Below are 22287 nucleotides of genomic sequence, written 5' to 3' on the forward strand. Positions count from 1 at the left end.
ATCTTTATATCAATCTGTTTGGCTGTGGAGTTATCAGTGCAATGGAATATTTGGTTGGGGGAAGATGAGAGGAATGTGTGTTTTGGTGTGTGTTTGCTTTGTGCATAGGTTTTTCTCATCTGCCTCCCCTGTGTTGTTGGTTGTCTTGTGCAGGTGTTCGCTCATTTGAGAGTCTGCGGGTCTATGCTGTGTCCAGACTAATACTTGCTTACTATAGCTGTCCAAAATCAGGCTCTGGATCCTCCAAAGTCTGCATTTCTGGACTAAATATGTCATAGTAGGCAGACAAAGCCTGGTCCATTTAAAAATATTATTCTCCAATAAATATTCTCCAAATTTGTCCAAGAAACCCACATGTTGTCAAAATTTGGAAGACATTTGAGGTCTTGGAGATACACGTGGAAATGATTTTGATTGTGATGATGATCATCTGATTTGGTTTAGCCTGTCCTCAGATCCTTTAAAGACTTACTGTTGGCTGCATCTTTTGGATAATTCAGCCCCTGATTTAAGACACAGATTGTGTGTGCTGCTTCCTCTGTATGACAACAGCAGCTTCCCATCAATATTTACCACTGAGTTGTCCTACCACACCACCTTCTGTAGAGGAGCAATCGCATAAAGCAGACCTATCCAGACCTATGTGGTGTTTGGTCCTAAAGAGAAGGAGGTCAAGTTTCATCTGCTACAGTTCCCCCTGCCAGCGCTCCATCAATTATTCATCCAGCACCTACTTTTATTGTTAAATAAAGACTGCTTCTCACTAGACTTCTCTTCTTTGCAATGTGCAGTGCATTTATATTTAAGTAGTTTCCAGATTTCCAACTTCACAAAATTCCATTCCCACAATATTATCATATTAAACTCACTCAACAATAGATATACATGTGCAGAATCACAGGGAACTCAGCTCTGTAAACCAAAGCGCAGATTTGGTGTACATCTGCACTAGGGCTGCAGCGATTATTTTAGTGATCAAGTATTCTACCGATTATTCCATTGATTAATCGGATAAGAAATGCTTTTGCTTTATAGTAAAAAGCAATAGTAAATATACAAAAGAGAGGTTTCCTTTTCAGAAAAAGCTACATTTGTATTGCCTAAATCTGGCTATTCAACTATAATGTTCAGGGGGACTTATTTTTTGAAGTTTTGAAAGAATGAAGAATGCAGAAATCATCTTCATGGTGCGATGAAGTCATTGACATACATAATAATTAGCCATGAGAGAGGGCCTGGTTTGTCTCTTCCAGCAGCTAAGTTTACAGAGAGCTTTTCGTTTTCACTTGTTTGGAAAAATTAGCTATTTGCAGAGTAGCATGCTGTAGTTGGATGAGGTGGATGAGAGACTGTATACAACGTTAATGTTACTTTGTGTCAGGTCTACTCTGTGGATGAGTAAACTGAATGTTTTGTGCTGAAATGCTGTAGCATTGACGCCATGCTGTGGTAAGCTAGATCTATTTTACAACAGAAACGTTTTTTTTGCAGCTTGAAATAATCCCAAACTTTCTGTCGTTTTCTCTTGCCTGTCTCTTCTCTATTTACGCTCTCTTCCTTCATTTGCAATCTGCGCCGCCAGTCTTCATGGCCCGTTGTGCCCAAGTAATAATAATCTGTGCGTAAACACAGTGAGCGGTAGGAGGAATCGTTTCAGCCCTAATTTGCACCACTGCTTACATTTCTGTATCTTTGTTTAAAAAAACATGACGTGTTTCAGATGCTGTTGTTGAATCAAGAACTTTGTAAACAAATTAGGTAGCATTGAAATTAAGCAAATTGACGCCCAACACGAATGAATCAAAGTACAATTATAACATGTTTAATTTCAGGAGAAGCTTAATTTGAAATTGGTAGCACAAACTCCGGAGGCTCTGCTGAACTGTGCTGAACACTTTACCTGTCAAATCGGAGGAAGGCGGTGGGGGAGTGAGAAGGAGGGAGGGAAACAAGAGGCTAAGCCTTGTGGGAGACAATTTGAATCTCGACAATTAGTCTCTGCTGTCGCTCAGTTTGATCTCACACTGTGAAAAATGTTGTCGGGAGCTTTAATTGCGTAAAGAGCACATTTTGGAATGCTAATTAGAAATCCGCTGCACTCATTTTTCAGGGTTAAATCATACATTCAGAAGTGAGGATGATGCTATGATGGCAAGCATTTATCACAGACACATCATTATACGTGGTGACAAATCAGTTTACATGTGGGCATACTTCCCTCTTTGACTGCACGACAAAAAAAATGATGAGGACAAACTGCAAGGGTTGCAAACACTAACAACTGTTAATCATTTTTACTCCCGCGCCTGAGTTGGCCTGATCGTGCCATGCCTCTTATGGTGCACATAATGAAAAGAATGGAGCCGTCAGTCATATTGCCTCTCTAAATAGCATTTTCTGCTTTATTAGTCATACTTAATGGTGTTGAAGGGGCCGTGAGTGATGCAGAATCCCTTTGTTCAAAGCCCCTCTCTTACTGTGAACGGTTCTTGATCGAAAAAAGATTCCCTGACAATTGAGGCTGAATGTGTTTTACACGCTGGGCTTACTTTGCCTATTTTAGAGGGGAATTGTGCATGCTCTCGTAAAAAAGATAGATGGCATGAGCAAGGAAATAAAAAAGGTGGAGACAGTGTGCATAGCGCCACAGCAGGCAGGTAGTTGGACCAAAAAAGACAATCCCATTCATTTTACTTTAGATGGACAGCTCCTTTGATATTTTATCAAAGTGAACTAAAAAATTAATAAAAAAAGTGATGCATCATCAATCCATCCACCCGCCTACATGGTATGAAAGCAAAATGGAAACTAATTATAAATATCCATCAGAGCCTAAAATGAATCCTAGATTTTTAGAGTGTTAGTCATGTATGCCTCAGACAGTTTCACGCCTCTACATGTGAGAAATACCTCAAAACCTCAAATACTGAGTAATGCATGTCATACGCAGCCCCCCCCCCCCCCCCCCCCACACACACACACACACACCTGTACTGATCGCTAAACAAGGGAAAAACAACTTAAAAAACTAAAGAGTAAGACGGAGGGGAGACAGACTGAAAATATTAAAGAGAGAGACGGAGAGGGAGAGGAGGTATGCTTACGCTGGATGTCAATTGTGACACTGGTCTCCTTGCCATTGGTGACTGCCTTGTTGGATGCCTTACAGATGATCTGCTGACCCGTCTCGATGTTGGAAGGTGATAGGTAGAGCGTGCTCACAGTGCTTTCTCTCCTGCCATCCCGGAGCAAGGTCTGCAAAGAGTGAAGAAATTCAGTAAAGTTGAAAGTAACAATGCAGGCAGTTGCGTGGATGAAATGTTTAATGTCTCTAAATCTATTCCATTTGGTTGGTTGATCTGATGGATCACCATGCTTGAACCTTGGATTTTGATTGGCATAATAAATAAACAGAGTCTCCAACTGTTTTGATTTTGGGCAGTAAACTCAAAATACTGTCTACCCACATTTTAAAGTCAAATATTGTATTGTATCTTTAATAGATCAAATTCACGTTGGGATTCTAAACTGTTTAAATGATATACAAACAGAGAAGATAGACGGAACAAACAGTTCACCAGACACACTTTGATGGAGAATGTCTAAAACTAGGAAGAAACAACAACAAAACAGCAGCAAATTTATGAATCGCACATCTTGTCCCTTGGGGGACCACAGGCAAACCCTCAGAACACTCTAGCCTGTAGTTTTACTGCAAAGCTGATTGATATAAAAAAAAAAAAAGAAATATGTGTTTTGAGCCTCTTTTGTGTCTGGAGAGCTGCGCTCTAGTGCATGGCTTATCATACCCCACAAAGGAAATCAATCTTCTTTTCAGCATTCATCCTCTGAGCCCTACATTGTGGAAACCATCTGGAATCGCTTGGTAGCGCTCAGTAGCTCTCACTCTCCCCAAAACGTCTGGGGAGGGCTACGGGAGTCTATGTTAACCAGTGCGGGGTAGAACAAAGTCTCTAACTAGAACAAATTGCGTAGGCAACGGGGCACAGTGTGGTCAACCACAAAGTCAAGATGCATTTCCCTGCTATCTCTTTCAAGAAGGCTCACTGTTGCTTTGTGTTTTTGAAGAAACCAAAGCCCTGCTATCGTGAAGTATATCAAACATTTTCTTGATATAGAAACATAGCTGCTATATTGACTAGAGGGAGCTCACAGTGTACTTGCTTTAATGAAATACTGCCTTTGGATTAGCTTCACAAATGTATGGATGGCTTCTTGGACATTTCCTTTACTTGGATTCTCAAAGCACACAATACAGTAAATGTACATGTTTAAATATAAAATTAAAGTTCTGGAAAGGCACAACAGGTAAGGTGAGATGTCATGACTGAAACACAGCAAAGTACATTACTGTATATTCAAGAAAGCTAAGCAGCATATATATTTCAACTACCATAATCACTACCTATTAATCATTAGTCAAACTGTGGTTCATTGTCAATTTACAAACCAGTGGTAATTATCTTCTCATTTCTCTACTGCAAGGCTTTCTTTTAATTAAAACTGTAATATAACTACGTGCCCGTCTCTTAAGCATATAACATTCTGAATAATATAATTAAAATGTCATGTACATGTAAAACCAGACATCATGACATTTCCTAAGAAATCTTTTTATCTAACCACTTCAGAGTTCAAGTTCTTAAGTCAAAGTAGAATGTCTGTACTATTGGATTGAGGATAAACTATAATTTTTCTGCGTATTAATAAGCATTTCATAAGTATAAGGATATTACAGATGCCATCCATTTTTCTGTGAAACAAATTTGTATGTGAAGAACCATGAAGGTGAAATTCATAGTTGTGCGTGAGTCACTTGCAGAGCACATTAGCTGTCAGACGTGGGATATGTCAATGTAATATCCTTTCTGACACAATCAAGATTGTTTCCCTCGTTGCTCTGGACCTGTCTGAAGTCATTAATCTTAAGAAGGGGGTTAGCTGGCTGCTGCATTGAATTCAACACCATGCCACATTACAAATTGATCAATTTTTATATCACTGCCTGGAGCCTATATGAAGAATACTTTTAACAATGCTGGGAGAAGTGCAAAAGTAACAAGATTGAGATGGAAAGGGTTACAGGTATATTTAAAGCTGCATCTGGTGATTTCTGACCACTAGAGGGTAAAGTAGACAAATAAATACACAGCAATATGCCTAAATGATTGCTTATCAAGTTGATTCAATATTAGCAGCAACAGGGGCATCCCACTGGCACTCTCTTTTTGACAACCTGTTAAACTCAGATCTAATGTTTACTGGCTTTTAGTCTTGGTTTGGACTGTGCTTGTTACATTATCTCTCTGCCATCTTCCACATTTTGCATTATGTTGTGGGGGTTTACTTATTTGTCAGTGTAGCTTTTATTTTGAAATGATTGTATTCTTTCTTACAAAAAAAAAAAAAAAAAAAAAAGCTGCAACTGCCAAGCCAAATGTTAATTTACCAAGAAGGTGACCCGTCAGTAGATGACAAGACAGTGGCTTCAAAAAGCTTATCTATCTGGATTATCTACTAATTAAAAAAACGGCTGAACCAAATGGATTATCTTCTAAATAAAACTTGATGTGCTGCCAGCCAAGCTTATTTACAGTTAGCCCTAAACCGACACTGTGTTTACTTTGAACCTCTATTCTACTTGCAGACCTATTTTAACGGTGCTGTTAATCCATGAATGAAAGTTTAAAATGCATTTTGCACATTCCAAATGTACCAAATTTACCACAACACTAAATATTGACTTCTCTATGTTTATGTTTTTTGGATGTCTAATTTGTGAAAAAATGTAAGGCAGACTTTTTGCAAGATTGTTTAAGGATATTTAATATTTTTAATTCTGGACGACACAAGGGTTCTTTTACTCAAACAGCTGATTGTTTTAACATTATATGTCAATGTAGAGGAGAAAATGTGCTTTTTTTTTACCATGGTCACTGAGGTGAAATAGGTTTCTTTTGTTTAACTTAACTTATTCTCACCTTATTATTTTAAAGTTGTTAAAAGCAATTAATTGAAGTGATCTATATTTCAGATCATGCTTTGCATTTTAATCCTGAATGAATTAGGTTAATTAGGTTGCCAAAATCTTTTGAGATATTTTAAAACTGGTACAATTACTTATTTTTATGTTTAAAGCTATTGCGTAGTTTCTGTCGCCCCCATGAGGAATTCTAAGTAATGACCTCAACACTGTCAGCGCGTCCACCAGATACAAGCCTTCCAACAGCCCCCACCCCTCCTCCACGCTGTTGCTAGTAGCCAAGGAGGACACGGAGGATTAAAAAATAAAAAAATAAACCTCTTCAGTGGAGGTAATTATCTTCACTCGAGTTTCTGCGTGTGAAAGTCGCCAGAAGACACAGTCTGTTGTGGAGCTGATAGTCTTAATTAGCTTTGTAGCAACTATTTTGGTAATGGTTTAAATGTAACAGACGTTCATTAATACCTAAATGTTACGCACTAAAACTTTAATGTAAAGAGCCATTTGACAATATTCTCCTGCTGGGAAAACCACACCTGTCTCATAATGAAAACAAGTTAATATGTTTAATGCCTATTCAGATTTTAAGGTTACTTTTTTGTAAGTATTTTCCTAACCTGTTACTCAATGGGTGTGGCGATTAAAATCAGAGGTGTCAAGTAACAAAGTACAAATACTTTGTTACCTTACTTAAGTAGAAATTTTGGGTATCTATACTTTACTGGAGTACTTATTTTACAGCAGACTTTTTACTTCTACTCCTTACATTTTCACGCAATTATCTGTAGTTTCTACTCCTTATATTTTAAAAATTGCCTTGTTACTCCTATTTCAGTTTGGCTTGTTTTCATTCTGGCTTGTCATCGTTCAAACACACACACACACACACACACACACACACACACATAAAACCTAAATGCACAACCGGCGCAACGTCATAGAATGTCTCTGAACAGATTCACGCCCACTTTTAGGGGAAAACAATCCCGTGTTCCCCATAGACGACAACAGCATAACGACAGAGGAAATGTAAATCGCTCCAAACTTTTACTTTAAACAAACCGTTTTGAATTAAAAACTATGCCGAAAGGTTGCTGAGTAGTTTGTTGCACCAACAATATATCCTAAAATAGATCCTGATAGATGGGCTTTGGCTCCAGGCTATAGACCAGACCAGCATTGGCGAGGCTCCCTACGAGAGGGAAAAATCGCGCTGTCACATCAGGAGAGAAACAGCTGTTGTGTAGTAAAACTACGTAACGTTAGCTTTAGTGGGAAGCTGCTAACAGTTTAGCAGCATCAGACGTCTCCAACTAAATCTCAGATTATAGATTGAACAGTTGGTTATTAATAACCGGTTGATTAATTACAGACGACACTCAGTCTAACAATAGTGATTTAATCAGATATGTATTTCTACATTTAGCAGTATGCGGCCACCGTGTTGGGTCACTGATCTACTGATATAGGGGAAGACAGGGGACATGACGGCAATCAACCTTAGTTTCAAGGTATCGTGAATGCTCAGGTTCAGGCAAGGTTATACAATAAACATTAGACATGCGTATAAATCAAACCATCTGTTTAACAAGAAAAAAATCCACACACATTTGTCAAAATTATGATCCAAACACATGTCAAATTGCATTGACTTCTATGGGACCGTCTATTTTCTATCCCCCAAAAGGGGGCTCGGCCTTGATTTAGGGGCCACTTAAATGACTGCGCTTCTCTCTGATGCTCCGAAAACGGATGTTAGAGGGAACTGAAACCTCGCCACATGGGACACTAGTTAACACTACACTCGACAGTAGGTAACGTTAGCCTACCGTTAGCTAGCAGCTGAAGTAAACAGAGATGTGTCACCTTTTTCAGCCCTTCTGAGTTTGCAGGTATTATTTTTAATATAACATTATAGTGTTATGGCCTTTAGAAAAAAAATGTTTTGGAGGAAGTGGGGTAGTGCACTATAGGCCCCTGTGAGGCGGCCTAAGCTTTTGTCCTTAATGGCATTTTTTTCCCCTTACATTACTTTTACTTTTATACTTTAAGTAGTTTTGAAACCAGTACTTTTACACTTTTACTTGAGTAAAAAGCTTGAGTTGATACTTCAACTTCTACAGAAGTCTTTTCAAACCCTAGTATCTATACTTCTACTTGAGTAATGAATGTGAATACTTTTGAAACCTCTGATTAAAATGCAATTCCAATTCCAATTACACAAAAGACTCCCATGAAGGACGGGAGAAAAATAATGAAACTGGGAGGCATAAAAAGCAGCTGCTTTTAACACTTGTAGTATGGGTTTGGGAAAATAAAAAAGAACTAAGAACGGAAAAGGGATAACAGTTTCTTAGGCTGAAAATTATATCAATAAAAAATAGCAACTTCAAGTAAACTTTGAAACTGAAATTTTACCTGACATTAAATAGCAACATGATTTTACTGCAAAGCTGAGAGGGTATGCAATAAAAAGCACTAAATGTCATTATTCTTTTATTTTTGTAAACTTCCTAACACTGAGATAACTCCCCAGTCTCCTGCTCACTTCTCAGCTTGCCACCAGAGCATTCAGAAAAAATATGTAGCAGATTGGGGAAGGGAATATATCATGTTTTTTAAGTGATTTGTTGTACCATTCCAGCGCAAAGGTATCATAGAGCATGTGTGCACACTTCCAAACCACAGCTTAGACCTTGAGGCTGCATATTGCAAACAGTCCTTTGCAGTTTTCCACTGAGCAGCTCCACTGGAGCAGACGGGAGATGAGTTTTTGAGGGAAGAGAGAACATTATTCATTAATTTCCTCTGCCCACATTTTCACAGTTGGTCTTGTTTTCAACCCATTCACCTTACTGTGACACACTTCTGCCACTTAATTCTTTGAAAAGCCCTCTCCACAATATATATATATTTTTTTAAAGCTACCTCCGCTAATGATACACAATGCATTGATTCAGTGTCTCTCTTATATGGTAAAACCAACAAACATTTTTACTAAGCGATAGCTTTAATCATACACTTTCTCTTTGACCACTGGTCCAGTAAATAGTTTTCTAAGAGGTCATAAAGATGAGCTTTTTGAGGCCTTAGTGGGAAATTATCTTTGGGTCGGAACTATCATTAGATATGACACCATCAGGAAAGCCATTTCTGTGAATCCTCCACCACATCTGCTCACATTAGTCCTTTTGATCTGGGGGATATGAGAAGACCATCAGAGCAAATGATTATGCTTACAAAATGTCCCCGTACTGCTCTTCGGACCCCAAAAAACTCATCTTCTTTTAATCGAACACATTGCTTTTTAATGGTAGGCAATAGAGATAAGAGGGACGAGGGACATACTTGGGCTCAAAGCAGACAAGTGAGCATCCATCAGCTACTAGCACAGAATGTCCTCATACTTGCCTTTGCTCTGAGAGGAAGTGAAGGCAGGAAACACACTCCCCGCCCACCATTAGCAAGCGTTACCTCAAGCAATCACTTTATTTAAATCGGCCTGGTGCCGTACCCCAGTCCAATCAAAAGCATTTATCTGTTCATTGAAAAAGCCGATAATGGGATGAGGCAGCGCAGGGAGCAAGGGAAGGCGGGGGAGGTGTTAGTGCTCTAAAGTGCCTGGTCTCTTTATGTCCTTTGTTTAAATGGAAATAGAACAAGACAGTGTTGATTGCATGATTAGCCTTAAGGGTGAATGTCAGTCAAGAGTCTATGGGGTCAGGTAATCATGCCACCAGCTGGTGTGAACAGTGGCTATTGTGTTCTATGACATTAAAAGTAGTAACACGGTCTGTCAGTGAGAATCATACGTCACCGTTAAAAAAGCTTCAGACAGATTCCAGCACGGAAAGTGACATAGTAGATTTTATAACAGGTTGGGGAAGATAAAGAGAGCCAAATGCCACTGAAGGAGGAAATCAAAACACCAGAAAGAAACATAAAGTCACTGATAGTTCCCCGATCTTGCCATCTGCTTTTCTGAGTTATACTGGGAAAAAAAGGCCAGCCATCTTTTTTGGAATCAAAACACAACCTGGATTTCCAAGGGATTTCATTTCAAAAAGCAGTCTGGATGCTGAGGTAAACGCCCACCAATGACTCAGACAGTCACTCTGAAACATGTCATGGGTGTTTAGCACTTTTGCAGATTTACAGCAAAGCAAGACAAGCAAACATGTAAATTAACAGGTGTTTTCATTCCCTATCTCAGATTATTATTTAAAAAAAAGTACAGCCACCATGCAACCCACTCACTTCATTCCACCCCCACCCTGTCCCCAGCCTTCAAACCTGGTATGACACACACCTCTATGCTTACCTTGGAGTACATTGCCCCGTTAAGGACCTCTCTATTGCGGATCCAGATGATTGAGGCTGCCGGCTTGGCGTTGTCCGCATGGCAGGTCAGATTGAGTGGGTCACCAGCCCTTAGGCTCACCACCGGCCCTCCACTGATGACTGGGTCCTCTGGGGGGACTATTGATACAGACACAGAGTAAGACAGGACATTAGCCTCATGATAACCATATGATAATTAATGTGTTGCATGGAATATTGGTAAAGTATGTAGATATGAAATGGAGTTGTCATTTATGCTTTATTTTTGTTGAATGCACAATGATCGCATACTGGCATATATTCATTATTGTTGGTTTTATAAGCAATTATCAGTCTATAGTGATATATTGCTTTTCCAAAACATTGGGATAATGGAAGTCTGACACCACATAAGACAAAACAAATTACTAGGGCTGCCAAAATTACAAGTTAAATTACGAGTTAACGCAAATTCCTTTCAACACCACTCCACTAATGTTTTTAACGATGATTAATGCACGCACGTTCGATGATTTCGCTCCACAGTTTGAGAAATCAGGAAGCTGCAGCAGTAACGTTGTGGACAGTCTTGCCAACTTGGCAACTTTCTTTCTAGATTTAGCGAGTTTTCAGCCCCTCTTAGCGACTTAAAAATATAACCAAAAATAGTTTGTATTTCTACAGTAATTCATTCCCATGCATGCAGTCCAGAGATCCTTAGTTAAACACTAAACAACGCTGTTCTCTTCTCCTCTGTTCTCTTGCACAGCAGCACTGCGCAGGCAGTCAGTAGGGGTGGGTGGCTGCCAGCAGCAGAGGCGAGACGGTGGAATGGGAGCGGGTCTTAACGGGTCTAAAAATACATCCATGAACAGGAGTGGATGGCTAGCAGAAACAAAGCTCCTTGAGCAGAAATGGAATAAAAATAAAAGGTCTTTTGAATAGCAAGTTGAGTTTCAAAGCCCTTCCAGATGGTTCTCTCCACAAGACTAAAGTTATTTGTATTTAACGTTACCGTCGATGTGAACTGAGTTACCAACGGTGTAGTTGAGTCTCAAATACCACTTGAGCATTAAAAACTGGAAAACAATATCCCTTTAAAGGACATTTAGACTGATAAAAAAAATGTGCAATCAATCGTGAGTTAACTAGGACACTCATGCGATTAATCATGATAAATTTTTTTTATCAACTAACTTTCAAATTACAAACGGCACCTGCAAGGATTTGACTGCATGACACCTACTGTAACCTCATCATACAGTCAATCCCGCATAATGAGAGTGCTCAACAAGAGACACCATTTTGGTTTATTGTATACAAATAATCTACATGCCACATCTATGGTTCCTCATTCAGGGAAGGTAATGACTTCACAGTAAGAAACAAATTTACCCTATACTTAATCAAAAACTATCTTAAATTAGATGGTGCGGTTTGTGGCACAAAAAGCTTTACACAAGTCACAGCATGCCTCTCTAAATAACAATCAACTCTGCCACTCAACTCTTTTTCAGTCAAAGCAGATGAGATTCCCCTACTATACATACAATACACATGGAAATGTCAGCATTACGTGTGATTCAGTCTACGTATAACCCCCCTCAGACACACAGATGTACATTTGCTTCCCCTCTAATCTTTGACAAACAACAGAGAGAAGAAAACATCACAACAGGGCTATATGTGCATCTCAATGGCACTGATCAAAGTCCTTCTCCTGTTTTACCCAAGAGCTGATATGTTTGTTTTTCTTTTTTTATAACTGAAACTGCAGTGAATTATTGATTGACCTGAGTGCTCATTATAATGCAGATCTGGGGCAAGATGAAATCAAAGGCTGCAGGCAGCTGCCATATTCCCCTGCAAAAGCATCATGATTGGAAGGAAGGTTATTATGGGTTAGATCTATACTGTCAAACAGCACTGAGATGAATGAAAAGAGAGAAAATTTAATTAGGATACGGTTATGTACATTTAGACATACTAAGGATAAAAGGGGTCTTTTAGGGCAGACATAAAGGAGCATAGTGCCAGAAAAGTTTGCATATAGTGTTCTATGTTGCTCTCTGTTAACTAAAATTACTGACATTTTTAGTTTTAAGTTGCTGTAAATGTGTTTTTAAAATTATCAATCAAAACTTCTAGTTTGATATCTGACTAAGATAACTATTTACTTTATTTTATTTATGGTTGCCATTTTTTCAGCAATATCTATTCAATGTATTTACGTTCTTTAATACCTTTTTTAATATGCTTTAACGTTAGTGGCGGAGTCCGCCGGTACTGACCCAGACACTAATTTTGAATGTTAACACTCCATTGAATGGGCATTGTCAGAGGTAATTAGTATCATATATATTAGGGCTAGCATGGTTCATGAAAAAACATCCGAACCATTCGGTTCGCTTGTCTCGGTTCGGAGCGTGTGTGCGGTTCGTCAGTAAACTGCTAATGTGCACTAACCACTTACTGCCGTAGTGCCCACTTTCGACACTTTTGTTAAAACACTTACCGGAAATGACGTGCGGGATGAGCGTGACGAACGTAACACATGGCAGCTGATTGGACGAACGCGTCACGTGGGTCTGGCTACTCCCAAATGTCAAAACAGAATCTGATGGCGTCTCGTTCTGAATACGATCTCGTATTTTACGAAAATACTAAACGTGTTTCTGAAAACATTTTAAACCGACAGCTCCTCAAGTGGAGTGTGCTGCAGGTCATGTCATGTGTAGAAATGGCAAGTGGGAGAGATAAGGAAAGCTGCCCGGAGTTGTATAAGTCTGGTGTGTGGGAACATTTTGGATTTCATGTTACCTATGATGACAGCGGAAATAAAACAATGAATAGAACTGCCACTGTGTGCAAGCATTGTGCAACACGCATTCAATATGCTAATTTTAGCTATATATCATATGCTGAAGTATATTTCTGGAGTGTTAAATATTAAAAGAAAAATAACAAGAACCGTACAGAACCGAAAACCATGACCCTAAACCCGGGATACGAACCGAACCGTGGGTTTTGTGAACCGTGCCACCCCTAATATATATGGGTTAGAAGGGGTGGCAGTAACTAAGTCCGTAGAGATTTGGCTTGGGAACTGGAGTTTCGCAGGTTCATGGCCACAAAGGGACCAAGTACCGCCTGGACACTGCCAAGGTGACCTTGAGTAAGGCACCGAACCCCCAACTGCTCGTGGAGCCTGTCCATGGGCAGCCCCCTCACTCTGACATCTCTCCATTAGTGCATGTATAGGTCCTGGCCATGTGTGTATTTCCAGCCTGTGTGTAATGTATGTAGCTGTAACAACAGAGTGAAAAAAATTTACTTCCCCTTGCAGGATTAATAAAGTATGTCTTCTTGTCTTCTTCTAGAAGGGACCTGCTACACCTACTAGTAGGTTCAGAAGTCCCTTATCATCTATTCATATGGTAACGGTCACCGTTAGTGTGGTAAGGACCACGGAAGTCCCTTTTTCAATTCATCCAAAACAAACGTTACGTGGTTAGGTTCAGGCAATAAAACTACTTAGTTAGGTTTAGTTAAAGATCATGGCTTGGGTTAAAATATTAACATTTGTGGCATTAGTTAAAAACGTCGCGTAAGAAATGTCACTTAAGAAAGTTAACTTACCTAGCCTACATAAGTAGTTAGTATGTCAATTGACACCACATAATAGAATGTGTCTCCACATGCATCTTGAGCGACCACTTGTGATGGGCTCTTACTTTCCGGTTCTATATTCAAATAAATACACATCATCTCTGTTTGCAAAGAACAAATGCATTGTTGTTTTAACTGACAGGAGACTGCAATGCAATTCCTGTGCCTAGTCTGCCGGAAAGAAGAAAAAAAATAAGACAAAGAACAAATCAAAACAATACAGACTGGGTCTATTCCTTGAAATGTTCCAACATCCACGTACACACTGCTAAACGAATGTGGCCATATGCTTCCCGCACCACATCTGAATGTGGTCTGAGCAATCGGATCTCAATGCATCCTCAATGTGACTTAGAGTTGTCCACTTGTGATTGGATCAACCAAGATGCATGTAAATGACAGGTCTGAACAGGGCCATTGCCCACCTGGACCAGTAAATCTGCAATTTCAAAAACAGTTCCCACTCACTAGTTCATATTGTGTGTTTGAGTTTGAAATGCAGTGTTAATTTTGGCAGGCTCCCTTTCATCTACAGTAGTCTTCATTGATATGCAGAGGGTTTGGAGAGGTAGAGGAATCTCAGGTCAGCACTCGCTGATTAGACAACAGGGTGTGCTGATCTAGGCAAGTGAGAAAGAATCTTTGTGAGAATGTGGTCACCTTCTGGTCCTTTATCAGCAATTGGAAACAAGGCCAAGGAGATCACATTAGTTTATTCTTATGCTAAGAATAGAGCTACTGCATGGTATGCAAATGAGACAGGGAGAATGTGAAAAGCATTATGATCTGGGAATCTCAAACAGCTCTACCATTTGTCATTAAAGAAAATGAACAAAATGTGAGGCTCAGCAATAGCACTGTGACAGTTGATTGCAAAGATCCAGTGTTATTGGCTTTCTGTCAGTGCTCTCATGCACACATGACTGAAACATTAATTAAATGCCAAACATATAAGGCAGCCATAAAAGGGTTTTTTATGGAGAGGGGTAGATAAGAAAGGACAATCTGACAATATGTGACTGATAGGACTCATACGTAAAGTGAGGAGATTTTCCTCTTATTGCTTACAAGTGCTCAAAACTCTGAGAAAAAAAGAGATCAGAGGATTCTTTGCTCACTCTCAAAGGAAATATTCCTCCTCTACACATATTAGCACATATCAGTGTCTATAAATAGGTGCTACAGGATCAGAAGGTGACACCACTAATGAACGTAGATATAATGTATACCCTTGCAGACTGTTTCAGTAAGTCCCTATGTGACCTATAGTCTCAGTTATCTACTATTATTCACCTGTATGGTTTCCATTGAGGGATGTCAGTGCAAGAGGAGTTTATGATTTTGTGCATAGATACACTACATGGCAGAGAGGAAGTCACAGGCACACCAAACAGAGCACTGCTACACTTGCAGGTCATGTCCCCCTGGAGGGCAGCCTGCCAGCAAGACACTGAGGGTGAATGGTGAACAGACAAGTAAGAAGAGGGACATGCCTGGCTGCCTCCATCTTGCATCCATACCTTTGTATGTTTCTCTCCTCCATTGTGTTTGAGGTCTTACCGTATGCGGAGGGTGCCAATGTGGAGACAGTTTGTGACAGCCTGGACTGAAATTGTTTCTGTGTAACTAGCAAAACTCTCAGCTCATTATAGTTTTGCATCTTTTTGAAATCTCCACCACTAAAATAGCATCTTACTAAGGGAAAAGGGCAGTTAGAGTTGATTGCGTGATAGTTCAGTAAAAGAACGTTTGTACTCTTGTTCTTGGCAGGTGAAAGCCTTTATGTCTGCTGAAGAAAGAGGAGGATTTGACCAATAACCCAACATCCATTGAATACAAATGACCAACTAGGAAAAAAATAATTAAAATAGATATTTAGCTCTTTCTCTTCATCTGGGATCTTCCACTGATCCTGCCTTATGACTGCCAGGTCTGACAGTTATACAGAGGCCAAGCCTTGAACTTGAATCAGCCATCATCATTACTGGGCTGTTTGCAAACTCGGCAGTCCCTAATGGTTCTAAATTAGCTCTTTACTGCAGCCATTCGATGGACTTGGCATAAGTAGTGTGGTCAGTGGTACAGATTGATCGCTCCTCTTTAATTACATGGCTGACTCACTGCAAACCCTGCTCCACTTACTACTTTCTTCTTAGGGATAATAATGTAATCTCTTTCAACAAATTTGCATTCTCCTGTGCATGCACAGACATGGACACTGCCGGCATGCATACGCACAGACACCGACATTCACACGCATTTTAGTGATAACAGATTTTATTGTTTATAAATCAAAGATAACCACTAGATCAGTCACGAAAGAGTTTGTGCTTTTTTGCATTTCTGTATTAATTAAAAATGTAAGGCGTTTGGCTTACTTTAAAATATCATAAGATATAGCCAGTTCACTACTTGTATCATTTAAAAGAGCTTGTTATAGTTACTTTGACCCACAGATCATAGATGTAATGATGGGTTTAAAGCTCCAAGCTGTCATTTTTCTTTGTTTGAGCGAGAAACACAATTTGTCTGTCACAATGTACATTAACCTACCCCAGTCCCTAAAATGGGTAATTCCACTGTTTAGTGTTAAGGCTGCTGTCACCTCATAAGACTTCATTTATGTATTTCTGCAAATCTACCAATGCTAGACTATGTCTGACTATAAACCCTACCTTGGTTACTTGAGTCAACAAGAAAATAAGGGCACATTGATGTCAGAAAGCCTGGACGTCAATGAGATCATTTACTTTTACTGCATAATCAAAGATATCTATAAAAGAGACGAAGGAATATTGAATCGTAATTAACTTAACAGTGCAAGGTGGTAAGTCCGTCACCTCCAAGAGGGGCATGAATAAACCTGGGGGTCTTAAAGCTGCCTTTTGTCTCTTAAAATGAATTCCCTGAACACCAAACATAAAATTCTCCAAACACAAAACATAAAACTTGAATTTATGTGAGGGGAAGCTGTTAACATGCGCTGGAGTTGGCTGAAAAGTTCTCTTTAGTCTGGTAACACATGGTGAGGCTGATGGTGAACCTGCTGGGTTATTTCAGGCCAAACCAATATTGGGGGGAATTTCGTGAAAGCAGACGATGAAATTCTGCGAGTGCCCCGGCTTTCCAGGAGTGTGAGCAAGGGAGAAAAAGCAATTTGGAGGCGAATGAATGGGAGAGGGCTCCTCACAAGGGTGCAGGGGAGAGAGGAGGCTGGCAATGTGTAACTGCTGTAGCGCTGTGCTTCAGCAGATGTGTCCTGAACAACAATGAGCTTCCTGACTTGCCTGTCTACCTATTTCAGAAGGATGCGTGCATGGGCCGTCTGTCACCCTGTTGCGACAGCTTGCAGAGTTTGTGATGGATAGATCAGGAAAAAAGAAGACAAACAGGAGAGAAGAGGAATACCCAGAGCAGGTGGATACAAGAGACATGCGTGGCTCACTGGCCCAAATCACCGGCCCTCTTCAAGTGCTGTCATTGTACATCTGTTTGAAAGCCAGATGATCCTGAGCCATGTGAGCACACACACACAGACACACGCACGCGCACGCACACGCACACGCACACACACACACACACACACACACACACACACGTATGTATGAGTATGAGTGAATGAATGAAAAAGAAAGGGAGAGAAATCCACAAAACCATTTAACGCGCACAAACAGGATCACAGACAGCAATCAAACAGGATGGCGGACTGTACAAAATGTATACACACAAAAAAATATGTCCAGGAAAGTGTGTGCTTCCATATGGTAAAAAAAGAATAAACTGGGAGGGCAAATATGGGATAGAAAGTGGAATTAGTGGGGAAAAAGGGAGGTAGAGAAAGACAGTGAATTAAAATGAAGGGAAAACACAAGATAGGATTAAAAGGCTGGAGTATACATGGACACATTTTAACAAGTGGAGTACATAAACGCTTAATCTTTTGGTAGTGTAGTTGTCATGATCTACCGAATAAACACTGCCAAATAAAATGGAGAGATGGAAGGATGAAGATGAGATGAGGAGTGGGGAGATGCCAGAGCTGTCAAAAACGTGCAGAGCCTGCTCCTTCACAGCCCAGCCATGTCCAGAAGCTGCTCTCCACAGATTGGGAGGGTGCTGACATCGCTGCTCACCACCCGGCTGTGTTGCGATATATAGCAGTGTGTGTGTGTGTGTGTGTGTGTGTGTGTGCGTGCGTGCGTGCGTGCGTGTGTGCGTGTGAGAGAGAGAGAGAGAGAGAGAGAGAGAGAGAGAGAGAGAGTTTGAGGGTGGGAGGAATTGAATTTAGGATTCTGTTTCCATAAGAACAGTAAAAGAAAAAATGCTTATTTCAAGGTCCTGCCAACAATTAGCCCCCATGGTGCTAGATTTTTTTTAATGCCAATCATTACTTTGCTAACAACAATTACAGTTAGCTGAAGCAAGCCTATTTAATATGTAGCGTGAATTCAAATCAGCTCAGCACCTGTACACAGTTGGTACTGTTGTTTTGCAGAGCAGAGATGTATTTGTGTCATTTCTCCTCCTTCTGTTGAAATACTGGGAAGAAAAAAAACACCCTACACGCAGTCAGTCTACCATAATCACACACCTGTTCACAGACTCTTTGATATGATAGATGTAGTTATCATTCCATCTTGTGTTTCAGACAAATGGCAGAAAAGGCAGCTATATTTAGTTATATTTTCTCCCAGAATGTCTGCCGTTTAGGACACCTTGTCTCTCCCTATACTTCAACAGAGATGCTAAACTAGACCTAATTTACTTTTGTAAGAGACAAATTGGTTACTTACACATGGGGCTCTAAAGAATTTGGCTCTCACACACACACACACACACACACACACACACACACACACACACGCACACACACAATTTCGTCAACACCACTCAGTAAGAGGCATATGGATATGAATATTCTATAATGATGAAATAAATAAAAGATTAATATATGCATTTAAATACACAAAGGCACAAAATGCTTGTTTCCAGTTACTGTAAGTCATGAAAAAGTAATAGACACCACTCCTTAAACAGCGGACCAACTAAACTTACATCTAGCCCTACTGAGCTGTCACACCACTCTAATAGCACAGGTGAACGATAAACACAACAGAGGAGATTACATTTTTTGTTTGTTTTTTGGGGGGGCATTTCTGCCTTCAATGGACAGGACAGCTAGGTGAGAAAGGGGGAAGACATGCAGGAAATCGTCACAGGTCAGACTCGAACCCTGGACCTCTGCATTGAGGTATTAACCTCTATGTATATGTGAGCCTGCTCTACCAACTGAGCCAACCCGGCCACAAGAAAATTACTTACTTGCATAAGCTTGTTTTCACCCAAGAAACTACAACAATTGCCAAATTGCACTCATTGTTATAGAGTCAGGCCAACAGATGCAAATAATGTCTCTTATACTGACCCATCATTAGTCTGCGGTTCTCACTCGCTGTGAAGTGTACCACTTAGTGAATAACAGGGCTAGCACCACGGACAGGGGTTGTGACAAAATACACACTTATGGACCGTAAAGAAACATTATCTGTGTCTTGTTTTCAGCATGACAACTTCTAATTCCTCAGTAGTTTTTTTGTTTTATTTTTTACCCCGTCCTCAAAGTCCACCCAAATACTAAAAAGATGCCAGTGTGAGCCTTGAGAAATAATAAATTCTGAATTATCCACAGAAATGGCTGATTCAGCTGTGGCAATTGAAAACACCAATAACAAAAGATACCCTTGGGCTTTTGTGTACATGGAAATTGTTGCCGAAGCGCGGGTCCAAGACATTAACAATGCAGGAAAGGGAAAACAAATATCTTACACACAATGGATCATTCAAATGGCATGCTATCAATTATGTTTGTCAGAAGAACAGCATCATATTGTGTTCATGAATGCCTGTCATTTTGGAAGATCTTGTGCAAGGTCTTTTAAGTTTCACCCCTGCAACAACTGCATAAATCTAATTGTAATAATGGAAAAAAACAGATATGGGATCAAATGTAAAGCTGACTAAATAGCATGCTGGAAAGACTGTCATCTTACAGCAGCAATAACAAAAAGGAGAAAATATATTACGACACACTCACATGGCATGTATTAATAACTGTTCGCAGAACAAATACCATTTTTGGAACACTTTCTATGAGTGTGCCTATGTACTTTAAACATTTTAAGCATGGTAATAATTAACTCTTACCATATAATTAAATATTGACACATTTGTAATGTATTCAGACACAACTTAAAACCATGTGGCTTGTATACTGTACTATGTTTTGCTAAATGCTACCCCAGTTATGCAATTTAAAAATGCATTTACATTATTAAATATGTATGGATATAATACTACAATTGCAGGGTATTACAGATCCTGACAACGTGTGTTTTTCTTAGTGAAATATTTTCCCTAATGAAGTGTCAAGCATTGTAACCCTTCTATATTTGCTTCAAGTAAGGTTAGCTCTTAAAACATTTCCCAGCTTCTGCCTGCAGTGTGGTCTGCAATATCATCTTTATGACCTTGCGCTCGGCAAGCTGGAACAGAGAGTCAAATGCGATGAAGTGTTTATCAAAAATGCATCTTAGCAACACTTTATCACATCATTTGCAGTCTTGTAATTAGGGAAAAACAATCTACAGTATGCTTTTCATATCAGAATAAAGTGAGAAAAACAACAGTGACAGCAGTTCCGCTCTAAAATAATGACTTGAGAATGAGTGTGATGATGAGGAGTCATCTAGACCACTTTGATATCTTCAGAATGTATCTCCTGATGAGTAAACTTCAATTCACAGAGATTACATGGATGCAAGAAGCATCTCTGTGTGAATTGCATATCCTTTAACGCGGCATTTAAAATGAGAATTCAGTCAGTTCACTAATCAAATGAATCCATGCCTCTGCATTAAATAGGAATGATTTGGTGAGTCATACAGAAAATAAAGGATAAAGTGAGAGAAAGTGTGAAAAAGACAGAGAAAGAAAAAAACATTTAAGATGGAAACTGATGTATTAAAATGTCAGCAATGAGTCAATAAATAGCACCACATTTCATTATGAAATTATGACACATTTTGCTTTGTGGAAAAAGATTAATACGCTCCCGATGTAAAAAAAAAAAAAAAAAAAAAACAGAACAGTCTGAAAAACAGAAGTAGTCTTTCAGACGAAGACCTTAATCAAACAATGGTAATCTCCTTTCCCTTTGTTCTAGTGGTCCCCAACCTAAGGTAGAAAGATTAGAGCAAAGGTCTGGAGCAGTGCCAACTTGCTGCAAGGGATATAATTAGCCTCAGGGTTCTTTTTTGGACCTGAAACCCTCCATTGCCTTTCTTCATGACTAATTCACAAGACCTTGATTCTCCTTTGGCATCTGAGGGTAAGCCTGCAAGCCATGCAAAGGTTAAGTTCACCATCTATTTTGCCCTCAGAGCTTATTTAACGAAGGAACTTCATTGTTGTTTATAAATGTTGTGATGTGTTCAGTGTTTTCCTCTTGAATTGCATCACTCTTGCACTTAAAGTATTGGCTGAAATAAATAAAAGTAAACCAAAGGCTTTTGCTACTTATTGCACGTTTTCTTCTAAATGGGCAGGTGAGACAAGGTCACTGCTGCTTAATCTTTGGCTCAACTGAACTGTTTAGATTTCAAGGACGAACTCAGCAAATCACAAAAAAAAAAAAAAAAAAAAAGCTGAGTATCTATTCTTTGGCAGTGATTATGGTCTTCCTCTATGTGTTAGTAAATATTTATTTTATGTTATGTCCCAGCCTATCAAAGTCAAAAGGAGAGTAGTTCCTTTGATATGGCACATGGAGGAGTTTAGGTTGATATTGAGTTATGGAAGATAGAGGGAAGAGTTTTAGATTTATTCTGCTGTCAGCTCGAAGAAGGAAGGCTGTGTGTGTGTGTGTGTGTGTGTGTGTGTGTGTGTAAGCATATTATGTGTATACCTATGTATTTGTGTGTGTGTGTGTGTGTGTGTGTGTGTGTGTGTGTGTGTGTGTGTGTGTGTGTGTGTGTGTGTGTGTGTGTGTGTGTGTGTGTGTGTGTGTGCATATGCTGTAGATGTGTAGGGCCGTAGCTGTCTTCCAAGTCAATAGACACACTCTGTCACCACTGGCAAGTAATTGACAGCTTGGAGTTTGCAGTGACACAGGCCTTGCATATATTTCCTCCATTACCTTGCGTGTGTGTCAGCCTGCAGTTTTCCCGGCAGTGCATTCAGGACTCAGCTAGCTTGGCAGGGGATTAAACAAACACCTTCTATTTTGGCTTATGGGG

General features: G+C 39.7%; 1 protein-coding gene across 1 annotated transcript in view; it reads right to left on the reverse strand.

The window, feature by feature from the left end:
• Nucleotides 1–22287, reverse strand: part of kirrel3b (kirre like nephrin family adhesion molecule 3b) — a 169166-nt gene that overhangs the window by 40027 nt on the left and 106852 nt on the right. Inside the window, exons 4-5 of the mRNA XM_028574626.1 lie at nt 10326–10483; nt 3105–3255 (exon numbers count right to left, since the gene is read on the reverse strand). Of these exons, the coding sequence (XP_028430427.1) occupies nt 3105–3255; nt 10326–10483 (309 nt within the window). The remainder of the gene's footprint in view (nt 1–3104; nt 3256–10325; nt 10484–22287) is intronic.

Source organism: Perca flavescens, chromosome 3, assembly GCF_004354835.1.
Source record: "Perca flavescens isolate YP-PL-M2 chromosome 3, PFLA_1.0, whole genome shotgun sequence".
NCBI lineage: Eukaryota > Metazoa > Chordata > Actinopteri > Perciformes > Percidae > Perca > Perca flavescens.